General features: G+C 32.9%; 1 protein-coding gene across 1 annotated transcript in view; it reads right to left on the bottom strand.

Moving 5' to 3' along the window:
• Window positions 1-5,989: 5,989 nt before the first annotated feature.
• Window positions 5,990-15,740, bottom strand: part of LOC111633721 (late secretory pathway protein AVL9 homolog) — a 30,900-nt gene continuing 21,149 nt past the window's right edge. Inside the window, exons 5-6 of the mRNA XM_023378332.1 lie at window positions 6,448-6,536; window positions 5,990-6,225 (exon numbers count right to left, since the gene is read on the bottom strand). Of these exons, the coding sequence (XP_023234100.1) occupies window positions 6,098-6,225; window positions 6,448-6,536 (217 nt within the window). The 3' untranslated portion in view covers window positions 5,990-6,097. The remainder of the gene's footprint in view (window positions 6,226-6,447; window positions 6,537-15,740) is intronic.

Genomic DNA, 15,740 nt, shown 5'->3' on the forward strand with positions numbered 1-15,740 from the left:
TTTTTACAGATTTGATGCTCACTTGTTCCTTATCTAATTAAGCTTCTACCAGTGAGCTGTATTAAGGAATTACGCTTTACACTATTCTGAGTAATATTATCTTCAGATCAGTAAATGAAACTTTTTCTTGCTGTGGGAAAGATGAATGCTTCCTGTTCTATATTTTGATACAACAGGGAGTATCATAATTGCCTTTACTTGAATATAGAAGTGTTATTATTCAGCTGTATTGAAGCCTTCAAATAGATATGGTCCACCAATTGAAGTTGCTAGATGTTGTGAAGTGACCATACTGTACCAACATCAGAGTTTTTTGATAAAGTTCAGTATCATTATAAAATTATAGATGGAACTAAAAACTTGAAGTACAATTGAAACTGATTTTAGCTGGGTATTATTGGGATTCAAGGAACTTTAAAATCCATTTTAAATGTTGGAATTTTATTCTATTTTGGAATTTTGTTGGTTAAAAACCTAAATGTTCATATTTCTGAATATTTAAAAATTTTTTGAGAATATGTAATAGAGGCCTCAAGCATACCACCATCAATCATATTTCATGTTTGTGCAATTTATTGCATAAGAATAAGTAAAATGGTAAATAACAAGGAAACAAAAGAATTTTTTTACAGTGTTTTGCAAAACAAAATATCAATAGCAAATAACATTCTTATCCCCCATATTTGTAATCCTGTTATCAAAAACAAAAACTGATATAGCTCAACAACAATTTAATAACTTGGTTGAAATGATTTGCAGTCAAATTTCCAATAAAATAGAAGGAATAGAAAGCAAACAGTCAAGTATTGAAGATAATTGCAATCACCATTAGCTCTACACTGAAGAATTCATCTACTTTACCCCAATATTTCAATAAACTACAACTTAAAGCAGCGTTTCTCAAAGTGAGCAATAATGCCCCCTTGTGGGCAATGAGTAAATATAGGGGGCACTGGAGGCAGGGTATTGAACGGTGACCAAAGGCAAAATTGGGGTCACTGAAATCCATTCCCTTTCCTCTGTTAAACTGATAAGAAACAGTGTTTAATGGTTTCCAGATGTTGAGAACAATGTATGGTAAGGGCACAAAGTGTGAGATTCATAGAAAAGTTTTCCTAAGAATATTTCCAATCCTTTCTCACACAAGAAAATGGGTTAGGGGGCGTTGAGTATAACTTTATGGAACAAAGGGGGTGGTGGATTGAAAAAGTTTGGGAATCACTGACTTAAAGTAAGACAAGGTATATTACACTTTTCTTGTGAAGGAAATGAATTTTTCAATGTGAATCTTCTCAGTATATTCCTTAATCAATATTTACCTCACTTTCAACTATGAAGTGGAATTATGCTCCCAGACTGTACCAGGAACACTAATAAGTATGTAGAGAACCAGTTTAAAATTGTTAAAAATGATGAATTAAGCCAGTAATTTTATTTAAAACCTGATAATTTGTTAGAAAAGCAGAAAAACACATGAAAGGTGCAGTGAAACAATCTTACCATGAATTAACCATCCATATTCTAAACTTAAATAAAAACAAAAATGAGAGTTCTCTCCTCCAAAAAGAAGCAGAAAGAAGTTTGGTAGATGATCCTGATACTCTCGAAGAACAATAGAGTAAAAAAAAAAAAACAACAACAAGATTTCCAATTATTATAGACTTACTAGAAATGCATTCTTCTCTAGCAAGCAGGGCCGGCCCGTTCATATAGGCAAACTAGGTGATGGCCTAGGGTGCTTGAATTCGGGGGACAGCATGGTGAAAGTACATGCATAAATTACAATAAATAATGAAAAAATAAATGTTTTTTGATCGCAATCCTTTCTCATGTGTTAACCTGTGAGTCGTCATTTTTAAAATAGTGCCGTAGTCTCACGATCACGATATTGCATGCTACATATTGAATAAAAATTAGATACTTTTGGGGCGACGTCAAAGTCATTTGCCTAGGATGCTGAGTTTGCTCAGGCCAGCAGTGCTAGCAAGTAATCAGTTTGTTCATATACCTTGGGGTGGAAAAGCAAAGTTAAAAAGTTAAAATTAACAATATAGTTAATAGTTGCCCAATAGACTGTAAATTTTGCCATTGACTCTCAAGAGACCACAAAAGAATTTTTTACAAAACTGAAAATAGCTCTGTAAATAGTTTGAAATAACTCTAACAACACACAGATCATCATCTCAAGCAATGCAAATGCTAAGCTGTATTGATGGACTGATATTCTTGATAATGCTGTTAAAACCTCTACAATAGACTTTTATAGTGAAGAGGAGGTTTTTGTAACTAAATACTAAAAGGCTTATCAAAGAATTTATAGATCCTACAAATGTAGCTTAGATAACAGTCCAATGGATTCCAATATATTTAATGATGGCTACTTATACTTAGGTGAAATAGGTTTAGAAAAGAAATGGATAGGAGAGCAAGGATTCAAAGCATGTACAGTACAGTAGAGCAGTGCCGCATGTACCTTTTTATCGCCGCGGACCAGTCAACGTTTGATATTTTACCTCAGCCCACTGAGGGGGACATTGATTGTTTATATTTTAAATTGATTTAATTTAATAATTTTAATTTAATTGTATTTAAACATGCTTTCGAAATGAAATACAGTTACACCAAAAAATGAATATAATGTGATTTAACATTTTAACTCACTAGAACGTTAAATCAATGAGAACCCTGAGCTGGTTTCTTTGCAACAAGACGGTTCCATCTGGGGGTAATAAGAGACAATGACACCCGAAGTGTGTTTCTTATGTCCAGTTTATTCTGTTGCTGTCCTGTCATCCATTAAAAGTCGCACAAACTCGAGAGAAATACACCATAGTAAATAAAATGGAAATACCAGTAATTTAATGTTCTTTGGGCAGCCCGGTACCAGTCCGCAGCCCAGCAGTTGGGGACCACTGCAGTAGTGCATCAATTATCCAAATACCGATCATCCGAAACATCGGCTAACTGAAGTGTTCCAGTAGGCAAATTCAAATTTCTGCTAGTGCTTTTTCACTGCAGCACTCTCTCTTTCCCTGCTAGCCTAAACTGTAGACCTAGTTTAATGTACTACATTATGTAAGGTGTATATTTGTAAAGACATATGACGTTTTGGATCTAAAAATTTTTTTTATAAGAGGCAAAACAAATGCTAGTAATCATTATGTAGCACTTGTAAGAGTTGGCAGTGAGTGGTTTTGTACGATGGCTTGAACTCTGCACTGACACCGGCATCTTCTAAAAATATTGATTGTAGTTACATATCATAAGTTTAGTTAACTAAGCATTTTCAGATAGTTGATTTGTTTGCAGATGCAGTTGATAGGACTGCTGAAGTTTTCAATATGTAAATATAAAATAATATATATAAAAAATATTCACTACTTGAATGAAACAATAAGATGTCTTTACATCCTGTCATCCTTTCACAACCTCAGCAACAAACAGTCTTTATGGGTGGAATGGACTTTTCTTTGAGGCTATTCATCTGCCTTGTTATGTAAAAACGTTAAAAAATCCCCAGATGGTGGCATAATCACAATAAAAACTTTTTAAAAACACTTTCTTCCAAATAGTGAATATCTGTATATATTTATTGCCCTTGGCCATTTTAATTGTTATATTAATTGAAATATTTTATAAAATATATTTTTAGATATTAAAAATACAATTAAAATTCACTCATTTTTGATATGGTTTCACCATATGAAAGCACACAAAAATTGATGGAAAGCTGTTTCTTTTCCTTGTCAATCTTTTCCCCCAATACCATCCACCATGCTCTTTGGTACTGGGTGATTTGTTTTTAAAAATATCTGAGATTAAAATTACATTTTTAGATAATTTATAGAAGAGGCAGATATTAATGACTAGGAGAAGGAATTGTTAATCTTTAATATTTCTATCTTGAGATTGAGCAATGCTCAGAATTATAATGATGAAGCTAACTTCACAATTTCAGCTTTTCTGATAGGCTGTTTTACTGAGTTATAAATTATGAAAACATCAGGATCTGACATCAAGAAATATTCACACCTACTTACTGACATCACAGAAGGTTGGAAAAAACTTTATGAGGATTTAGGATAAGTGAATGGAAGAGAGAATATTAAAAGAGACTGGTGCAGAAAATCAAATATGAGCACTTTTAACATTTAATAATGGGTTTATTAATTACATTTTCACAGTTCCATTTACATAATATGCATCATTTTACATTGTGAGTGTGAGAGACAATTACATATAACTTCGGTACCAGGCTGTAAAACACAAGGTCTGTGAACAAAAAGATTGAGAGAGATGATTTTGGAGGTCAATGGTGAGCTCATGGGCTTACTCATAGTTCTCTTGGAAAAAATCCTTGGTGATGACACACTACACCTTTTACACAAAACTCCAACAAACAGAACGTGAAAAATAAGACAACAGATCTGGTGGCTAGAAACAAGTGGGATGATGTCAAAAATGAATAACAGCCAAATATCATGAAAGAATTCGCTATGACGATGGACTTTTACATGATGAATGACTCAAGATAGATCAGAAAATCTAACTTTATCAAATCCCTGAACCGCCTTGGTGGCTCCAGTGGCAAATTTTACTACACCACCTTTTCAGTGTTTATCCTGGTTTTCCATTCTGGGTGTAAACTTCATTCCTTACTTATTGTAAATAACACAACTCTGCTGTCAGTGTTGCCACAGATGCAAATGTCCTGATTTCTTGTTAAATCACTAAACAGTAATCTTGGTTAATGCAAATATGATAATTGCCTCTGGTGTTTCTCTACTTTTTCTCCCTTTTGGAGGGAATTTTGAATCTAGTGAGGAAAATATTTTTTCATATAACTGCTATGTTGATGGCTAAACAACGAAGTAACTGTCAAGTTGCTCAGCTGTTTATGATGAAAAATGAAGAAAGATATTTGTGCAGCTGACTGTGAACTTGCATATGAGACTTACATCACACACTATTACACAAGGTTATAAAGAAATGTTATATCAAATATTGTGTGTTTGTTTATTAAGTTTTTAAGGCAGTTTATCTCAAACACACAATATTTGATATAACATTTCTTTATAACCTTGTGCGATAGTGTGTGATCTAAGTTTCATATGCAAGATCACAGTCAGCTGCACAAATATCTTTCATCATTTTTCATCATAAACAACTGAGTAACTTGACATAGTTATAGGGAGTTATAGGGTTTGGAAAGATGTGGATATAGAATATAAAGATAAAATTTGGAGAGAATTGTATTTGACAATTTTGAGTTTCATAACTTCAAAGTTGCCAAGTATAATTATGAAATGAATCATCTGCTTCATTTTTTTGGTTAAAAATAAGAATTCCAAGTTATTGTTCATTTGTAGGGAATATAATTATTCTTTTATCAAAAATGATCTGTAATTAAACCTCCATTAGATCTAAAAATACCTAGATCACCATGTGCTCCTGCTAAAAAATGTGTTGATGCCAAAATCACATGACAGCTGCAGCCAATTATCACAAATATTCGTTCCTACTTTAAAGCACATGTTCCATAGACACTTGTAAAAGGCTAGCTCACAAATGTGAATGTTGTGCCAACTTTGCCCAGTAACTCCAGAACAATCTTTTCTTCCAGAATATTCTAAAATTAAATTTAATAACTTATTTATACTTATTAAATTTAACAAGTGATGGCAGCTTAACTGCCTACTTCTTGCCATATTACTTAGTGATTATTTAAACTTAATAGTCCAATAAAAGAATCTGGCTGTTTGTTTGATATTTGAAGTAATTATCAGATTGGTTTTATTCATATAAAATTTAGATTATTGTTTAAAATAAAGCTCTATACATAAGTATTTTATTTTCTAACCTGAATGTTTTAAATGTGTAAAAAATTTTTCAGGGAAATGACTCAGGTTAATCTTGGCAGCTTCATTTTAAAACTATAATAGACCAAACTTTGTTGAATGCTGTTATTGAGGGGCTAGATAAGCTTTTCTCGCATATAACCAGAGTGCGACATTTTATTACATAACTTAGAATACAAAATTAAGATTAATAATATTAAATAGCGGAATGTTGTCAGTTTTCTTCTGCTGGGTGTTTTCTAAGATTGGGATTCAGTTGTTGAATCTAGATCCATGTCTTCTTTGGTAGATTGGTCTGGGACTCTGGCACCACCCAGATGAGACCACCAGGAAGAGACGGCTGATCTTGCTCCAGAGATGGCTCCTCCTGCGAAAGAAATCGAGTGAGAAGGGAATGTTGAAACTGACTGTTGATGCTTCCCAATAAAAAGAAGGATTGGTTCATGCAAAAGTTCCTGGAAAACACACCCTTCATTTGGAGGGTCTTTTCCAAGAACTCATTTTTTTGTCAAGTGGAAGAGATACAAATGAAAAGAAAGGAAAAATATCAATATCCATTAAAACTGAAAAATTTGCTGAGAGGACTTACCCACAGCTCTTCCAGTCTGTGATACCACTTTTCCTGTCCCTGATACCATCCGGTTCAGCCTTCGACCCCTTTCTGTGCTTTGCATTGTACTGAAAAGATTCAAGACATTTTATAATTAAGTATCAGTGGAGGAAGTGCCTAAGTCTATTTGCATCTGTACAAGATATCTAACTAATTGCCTGCTGAGTCTTTTCTTCCAAGCAGGACATAAGAGAAACACTTGGAATAAAAATTCCTTAAAGATTGTCTAATACTTTTTCAAGTCTTTCTAAGCATAATGTGGATCAATCTCACTTCACCATTCAATGATGGTGAGGTAGACTGATGTGACCCCCAATCCTGGCATAAAAATCTAAAAGCCAATTTCTTTCCCTTATTCAAAGCATCTCCATGTCAGCCCATCCAAAAGAGTTATGATGTAAATGACAAAAAGACCGGCTGTATCCAGTCAAATGTCCCTGTCTATTGATATCTAACTAGTCCTGATAATAAACAATTTCAGAGGATAAACAAATATTTGTTTATCTTCTGAAATTTTTATGCCAAGACTATTTGCACATAGTGTCAATCATACAACTAGGTGGATTGCATATTACATGTCATTATATAGTTCTAAGAAAATTTTATTCTCTTGTCAACTTATTGGATGAACAATCTCTGTTAGCTAAGGACAAAATTGAAAATAAAGCAAGAAGTAACCCACACTATTCCACACACATTTTTTGCAATACAGTGGGTGATTATACACCAACTACTGCCATAAATGATCGGGCTGAAATCTGGATATAATGATTATATCCAAATTTCAGCCTGATCACTTACAGCAGTGGTAGGTGTATATTTGCTTATTATCGAGTTTCGGCTGATGTGTGTATTTGTTTATCAGTGGGTGATTGGTTAATGAACATAATCTGTTCCAAGACTCTGTTTGCTATCCAAATTGTTCATTAACTGATTATCAATTTACCATTGATTTTTATGGAAATTTGATTAATTTGTTCTGGAGACCCCAAAAAAATAAATAAAAAATTATATACTTTCTTACTATATTTATATGTAATAATAAAAATACATATACAGTCAACCCCCTATAACACTGTTGATTATTCTGTTTTATATGAATTCCATATTGTATGAGTCACTTAGATTTTATAAATACGTGTGCTGGGCTGTGAACGGTTCACGTATTTGTAAAATCTAAGTGATTTGTACAACATGGAATTCATATAAAACGGAATAATCAACATTGCTGTAGGGGAGGTCAACTGTATACACAGTCTTGCATGTTTATCGGTCATATTGTTTTTCTGTTTGTGAGACATTAAAGAATCTGTACAATGTCAATTGCTTTTCTCTCTTCTTCTGGATTTTTCGGAAGTAATTAATAGCATTTTCATCATAGAGATCCTCAAGCCTATTAACCTCAATCTGGTTTGGATGCCATTCTAAGATTGTTGTTCTGACATCCTCCCACTTCTTCAAAAGATCTTTAATAGCAGATGTGGCATTTTGACCCTCATTCGTCTTCCTTTTTTTTCAGAAAACACATTTCGCTGAGTTTCTCGGTGTTCTTCATTCAAGAGTTCTTGGAGTTCTTCTGTCATCAGATCCAGCTTCAGGTTCCATTATGAGCTCTTCAATGTCATCTTCATTCACCTCCAATTCCATATCTCTAACAGTTGTCACAATTTAATCCATAATTTCAGGGACATCATCTCCATCTCCCTGAATGCAGGGGGGACAGCTTTTGCCAAGCAGAATTCAACTGTCGTTGAGTGACTTCTGACCACGCCTTTTGAATGAGCCATATAGCTTCAAGAATATCAAATTTTTCTTTCCAAAACGTTTTTAATGCCATTGTTGAGGGGAACTGGCATGCTTCAAAACAGAGATTAAACAGTGCTTGAATGCTACAATTTCTTGAAACCTGCAATAACCTCTTGATCCATTGGTTAAATCAACAAAGTGGTATTCGGAGGCAGAAACTGAACTGTCAGCCAGACAAAGTCTTCTGGCAAATTATCTTCAAGGTCTTTTGGGTGTGCTGGTGCATTGTCCAATAGCAACAGTGCTTTTAATTAATGGCAATTCATCGGTCTGAAAGTAATCCTTAATGCTCAGAGCATAAACTTCAAACAGACATTCTTTGAAAAGAGCCTGCATGACCCATGCCCTTTTACTCAATCTTCACATCACTGGCAGTTTCTTTAATTATGGAATTTTTTTGAATACTCTAGGGTTCTCAGAGTGATAGACAAAAAATGGGATGAGCTTCATATCATTACTATCATTAGCTCCCAAAAGTAACGTCAATCGGTTTTTCATGGGTTTATGCCTAGGAATACTTTTTTGTCTTTCGTGATATAGGCATGATTTGGCATGCGCTTCCAAAATAAACCAGTTTCATCACAATTGAAAATTTGTTGTGGACAATATCCTTCTTTTTAAATGAATTCTTCAAATTTCAGACAGAACTTCTCAGCTTCTTTATCTGTACTAGCAGACTCACTGTGAATTACCATATGTTTAATCAAAGCTGTGGAGTCGGTAACACTCCACACTCGACAAACTCAAAAAAACACGACTCTGACTCCAGATAATTTTAGTGGGCTGACTCTGACTCCAACTCTGGCAAAATTAAATACCAAGTCATTATATGGGGGCAGAAATAGGGAGGTACCCTACTCTGAACAGAGCCTGGGCATTTACCCAAATACTTTTATAGTTAGTATTTTTATAATATTTAACTTACATTAATATTTATTTGTATAAAAAAATTAATTTTTAACAAATATTTAATAAGAGGAGAAAGTAGGTGATAAAATTCTACATCTACATATATTATTCGACAGCATTTGCACTTCAATTTTACCCTTCCAGAATAGTTAGATCAATTAAAAAGTGTGCGATCTAGCAACTTCAGCCCCTTGTTCAGAAAAGAAAAATATGAACTCTGATCAATTAGTCTGGCTCATTCAGAAAAATAGAGTACAGTACTTATTTAGAGCAGGGATAATAAAGGAATGATTCTAAAATATTTAAATTCAATTGGGTCAAAATAATTTTACTATTAAACACAAATACTATAAAGAACACTACATATTTAATTTAATTAATAAATTAAATTGATGTATTTTGTATTTAAAATAAATGAATTATTACAAAATATAAAAAAATTTTTAAAAATTAATAAATATATACAGTAGAGCATCGATTTTCCGAATCAGTTGGGGACTAGGGTTGTTCATATAACTGATATTTCGGATAACCGATTTATGTACGAAAAAATAGTTTAATGTATCCGATGTTGAAATTTTTCTCCGTTGCGTGTCGCTTTGCATTGAATTTTCGTTGATGTTAAGCCTAACAAAGACTATTGTATTGTTAAAAATTATTTTTTTATTTTGTACAAACAAAATAAATATATTNCCGGGTATTTACCCAAATACTTTTATAGTTAGCATTTTTAATATTTAACTTACATTAATATTTATTTGTATAAAAAATTATTTTTAACAAATATTTAATAAGAGGAGAAAGGGAGCAATAAAATTCTACATTTACATATTTTTATTCTACAGCATATGCACTTCAATTTTACCTTTGCAGAAAAGTTAGTCCAAATAAAAAGTGTGCGATCTAGTTATTTTAGCCCCTTGTTCAGAAAAGAAAAATATATACTTTGATCACTTAGTCTGGCTCATTCAGAAAAATAGAATATTTATTTAGAGCAGAAATAATAAAAGAACGATTTAAAAATATTCAAGTTTAATTGGGTAAAAATAATTTAACTATTGATACTAAACACAAATACTACAATGAAAACTACATATTTAATAAATTAAATTGCTGCATTTTGTATTTAAAATAAATGAATTATAACAAAATACAAAACATTTTTAAAAATTAATAAGAAAATTTATTTTATATTTTCACTTAAATAAAAAAAACTAAATTACATTTATAATTTTGAATTTTATAAAATGGTTCTAAGAAACAAAATAGCTTCAATTAAATCTGCCTTCATAGATGCCCTTAAATCAGCTTTAATTATTTTCAAAGCTGAAAATAATCTTTCCACACTGACTTGTGTTGGGGGCATTGCTGTGACAGATCTAGCTGCATCGCAAATAATTTCTGGATAAATTGAAATAGTTTCATGTTCAATTTTGATAAATGGTCATACTTTTCTATTTCAATTAGCCCATTTAAAAAATTTTGTTCAAATTTTATTTGTTCAATTTCTGCCAGTTTAGTTTCTTGATTTTTTAAATGTCTTTGCTTCACTTTGAGACATTCTAAACTATCCAAATATGCTTCAAAATCAAGCTTTTCTTTTGGAGATGATGATTCCACATTGTCATTACATTCGTTATTTTTATTTTCATCTTTTGATTCATAAATGTAAGGTAACTGCAACCTTTTCAAGCGAATAGCTATTTCATGAAGCTTTTTTTCCCCTGAGGCAATTTGGTTGTCATTTAGTAAAATTTGATTCATTGGATCAACATAAATAGTGGCTAACAAGATTTTATTGTCTAACAACTGAATTTCTATTTTTCTCATTGAAGATAAAATCACATTAGCAACAATTCCTCCAGTTTTGTTGAGCTGATGCATCAACGTTTTCCACTGAAAGAATAAAATTTTCAGGTGTCAAATCTTCAGCTTGTAACTTTAGGGCAGTGTTTCCCAATGTGGGGTCCACGCCCCGCAGGGGCAATTGGATTGTTCAGGGGGGCAATTTGAAAATGGACTCACCCAGAGTTTAAGTTAACCATATAGCCATTGTATATGTTAGGGGCATAAGAAAGCCTTAGGTGGGGCATAGCACAAAAAAGGTTGGGAAACACTGCTTTAGGGTGACAGTATAAGGATATGACGAGACACTCTCTAATTTTTCTGTTTGTTTCCATTGGTTTTCAGTTAATAAAACACTTGGATTATCAAGGTCTTCAAGGAAGGTTTTCAATTCAAGCAACTGCTTAACCATTAAATAAGTGCTTCCTCAGCGAGTAGTTTGATCTAAAATAATTTTTTCTACCACGCCTTCTCAGAATAGCATCTATTTTAGGGGTTCTAGCTACAGTAGCTACCTGTCTTAATTTTGTAATGATTTTAGCTACCCAAGAGTCTTTTAACCCATCTCTTATTGTTAATTGCAACGTGTGAACAGCACATCGCATATGTTGGATTTGAAACATATTGGCCGCTTCCTCCACAATATCCTCTAAATATTCCTCTTTTTCTATTATAGGCTCGATTTGTGTGTCAATGGCAAATATTTCATCAATGTCTTCTAATGCAATTTCATTATCTATCTTGATTCATTTTCTCAGTTATTTTTAACATAATTGAAGCATTATCTGTTACAATACACAAAATATGCTCCTTTTCAATTTTAAAATCTTCTAATACCTCTTGAACCAACTTCTGCAGATACTCCTGTGATACTCTCCTGTGTGATGAGCCATAGTGTCTTTTACTGCTAATGTCTTCGTAACAATTGTATTATTCTCATCAATAAATCAAAAATTAATTGCAAAATAATTCACCCGATAACGAGTGCATGCATCCATTTTAATAAATATCAAGTGATTCTTCAGTCTTTCTCAGAGTTCATCTTTTTTCAAAACAGCCTCTTCAATTATAAGCCTTCAGATGCTTTCTCTATATAGTGAAACTCCAAGTTTTCTCACTATTTCGCCATTTAAGCCTAAAAAGGCTGGTCGTGAAAAAAAGATTAAAGTCACACTATCTTGCACCACCATTTCAATTATGAGATTTTTAAATTTTGCACTCGTCATTGTTACTGTAACTTTATCCAAAGCAAAGAATTTGCATACTTGTGTTTGTACTAAACTAAATGTTTGTATATTTTCTAATTTTAAAATAGATGAAGTGTTTCTACTGTTGTCTTTTACGTTTACTTCTTGTAAAATTTTAGGATGTAGACATTGCAAATGTATTTTTAGATTATCTGCTCTTGTAGGTGCATTTTTTTTTTCAAAACTAGCAAAAGTGCTAATTTTTGTTTCACATACATGTTTACCATCATCATTTTCTATAATGCATTTACACTGATATTTTCTATCTGTTGTAAGAGTATAATATTCAAAAACTGCAGACTTTGAATTTGAAAACACTTTCTTTTCCATTGTGAAAGGGTAATTCGATATCTAACAATATTTAAGTTTATAAAATTAGATATAACTCTTAAAAATAATATGTACATAAATATAATTCATACTTACAAGTCCCAAGTAAAAAAATCTGAACTTGAGAATTGAAATAAAAACCCTTTAAGTACTTTTTCAGAGTTAACCCGGGTTGGACGAAAAGGNTCTACGTAAGGACGTCCCGCGAAAGTTCACCAAGCAGCTGGCTAAAGGTCAAATAGTTGTAAATTTTGGAGACCCCAGTGTCTCCTTACAACTTGTTTTTAATGTAATAAAATGACAAATAAAGCATCTCTAATGATATATTTATTTTAAATTATTTCATATTATTCTAATATTTTTACTATAAAATCACATTGGGATGAAATTTTTTGCAGCTATTTTTGTTTTAATTTTTCTGTGGAAAACAAAAAGAGAGAAATGGCTGAAATGGCTGACACATTTTTTCTGACTCCACAATCCTGTGTTTAATATCAGATCTCCTTCTAAACTTTGCAAACCATCCAGTGGTAGCTTTGAATTCTCTCTCTTCATGTGATGAATGTGGAGTTTGTTTCTTCAGTTCTTCAAAAATCTCTTTAGCTTTCTCTTGAATGATAGTCATATTAGTTACATCTCTCTTCATTTCCCTTTCTTTTATCCAAATTAAAAATAATCTCTCCATTTTTTCACGGATGGCACATCTTTGTTTTTCAGGTGTGATTTTTGTTACTCCTTTACTCTTCTTGATTATATCTTTCTTAGTTAAGATTGTGTTTACTGTAGACCTGTTCAAGCCATACTGCCCAGTAACATCAGACATCTGCCCACTTTCTATTTTGGCTATTATCTCTTGCTTGGTTTCTATGGTGAGCACGGTTCTTGACACTCCATTTTTTTAGGCTCCATAATATTATCAATTTGTTTTTTAAATAAAAAGTTCAGAAAAGTACTTACAAAAATTCAGAGAACAGAAATCAACTAGTGCACAAAAAATTATGTAAATGTGTGAGATTAGCCGGGGGTACTCTAATCCGGGGAGGATTTGTTTGTACCACTTATTCGACACCCAGTTGGTAAAACTAGTTCTCCAGGTTTCAGATCGAGAGATCCGATCCTAAATGTTCCTATAGGAGNAAAGTTTGGAGGAATACTACCCGATTGGTATTGGGTTGAATGTTGATGTTGATGACTCCCATGCTCCGAAAGGTTTCGAATTGTCATCTGGAGACAAGGGAAAACCAATTGGTTTTTGTTATTTTACATCTTTTTGTGTTTGTTCTGTGAAGTATTTGTTATCCAAACATGTATTCATTATCCAATTTGTTCGCAGTCCGAACTGTTCATTAACTGATTACCCACTGTATTCTTTGTACTAGGCCAAGAAGAGCGTACACTAGTAATGTAACGAATATTCGGTTACTATTCAGTATTCGGCCTATTTTTCACTATTCGGCCAAATACCGAATACCTAAAAACAGGAGTAAGAAATAACAAAAACACAGTAAATTAATCATTTTGGTATTTAGATTTAATCTTATCGGGTTAGTGTTGTTTGTTTATATTTATTTATAATTTATAACATGCACAAAATAAAAAAGAACATAATATTAGTCACTTGTATTCACAATTTATAATTACAAAGATCAGCATACGTACACACCTATTCGTTCGAGAATCGTCACACATCTGAGGTCTGACCCTGCCTATCCTTCTTTTTAAGCGCTCATCTTTGCTCTTCCCTTTCTCTTTCCTCTATCGCTCTAGTCCACATATGCCTATGCATATATCATAATATGTGCTCATGATACTTTCGATTTGTCACATTTCCATTGTAGTTTTTCCATTTTATAATTACGTGACTCCTAGCATGGTGATAACGGAGAAGAGAGACAGATAGGACGTCGATATATGTCACAATTATGATTTCACAGATTCGAAACAGCTTGGTAGCCTGAATGACCCCAGGCTTTCGCCCATGCACACTAAGTGACTTTCATTACAAGCATTTAGCTTTCCGAAGTCTATGACAACAATTGTTTGGCATTCACAACAGCAAATTTCACACCAATAAGCTGCCTCGACTTGTTCAATTATGTTATCAACTCAATTTCATATTTATTTTCACATTTTCACTTTGCGGTTCTTCTCTGTTCTTCTTCCGTTATTTACACGTGCAGGTCATTTCATTGTTATCCACATTTGATATCATCACTTATCATATATTGCATGACGCTCTTGTCTGAACTGTCAAGAATTAATGCAATTGGCGAAGTGTAGTGACAGTGGGCCAATAGAGAGCAGGGTCCTTGCCATAATGTGGCTTGCACGCCAATTTTTGTACATGCGTTAATCAAGCCAAATAGTTTGGCCGAATATTTGGCTATTTGGCCATGCTCCTGGCCGAATATTCAATATTCGGCTTGAGGCCGAATATACTATTTGTTGCAACACTAGTGTACACATTCTTTTTGACCTAGTACAGTATCCTGTTTATAAAGAATCTTCACATCCTGTTTAGATCTTAAAGTACAAAAATATAGCCTATTTTTTTTAGTCTGAGTCTGTAGTCTGTCTTCTGTAGTTTTGTGAAACTATATTGAGTTATTGAGAATTTTGTAATTTTTCTGAATTGATTAGATTGGCAATAATTGATAGGAATAACTATTATGTACTTCTATTGTGTTTCAGGAAATGAAAAATTATGTCAATGATGACAAAACTTACTATTTACAGATGGCAGTCAGTTTAACTCTAATATATATATTACATTTACCATTATTTAATCTATATATCAAAATATACAGGGTTCCTACGCACCTGGAAAGTCAGGGAAAATCAGGGAAAGTCAGGGATTTTCATTATTTTTTGAAAAAGTCAGGGAAAGTCAGGGAATTTGTCAAAAATTGTCAAAAAGTCAGGGAATTTGTCGAAAATTGTCAAAAAGTCAGGGAATTTGTCTCCTTAACTGCGTTGTTGATTTCGTTTGCTGAATATAGATGACCAATCACAGCCATCTGCAGGCGGCAAGAAGTAATGCTGCAATCTTTAAAACCCGAGATAACTCGGGCAAGTTCCATAGCGTTACATAAAACTCGGGCATTTGGGCCCTCCGAAAAAATTTTTGTTTTTTTT

Source organism: Centruroides sculpturatus, unplaced genomic scaffold (assembly GCF_000671375.1).
Source record: "Centruroides sculpturatus isolate CEXI.00-Female unplaced genomic scaffold, Cexi_2.0 scaffold850, whole genome shotgun sequence".
Taxonomy (NCBI): domain Eukaryota; kingdom Metazoa; phylum Arthropoda; class Arachnida; order Scorpiones; family Buthidae; genus Centruroides; species Centruroides sculpturatus.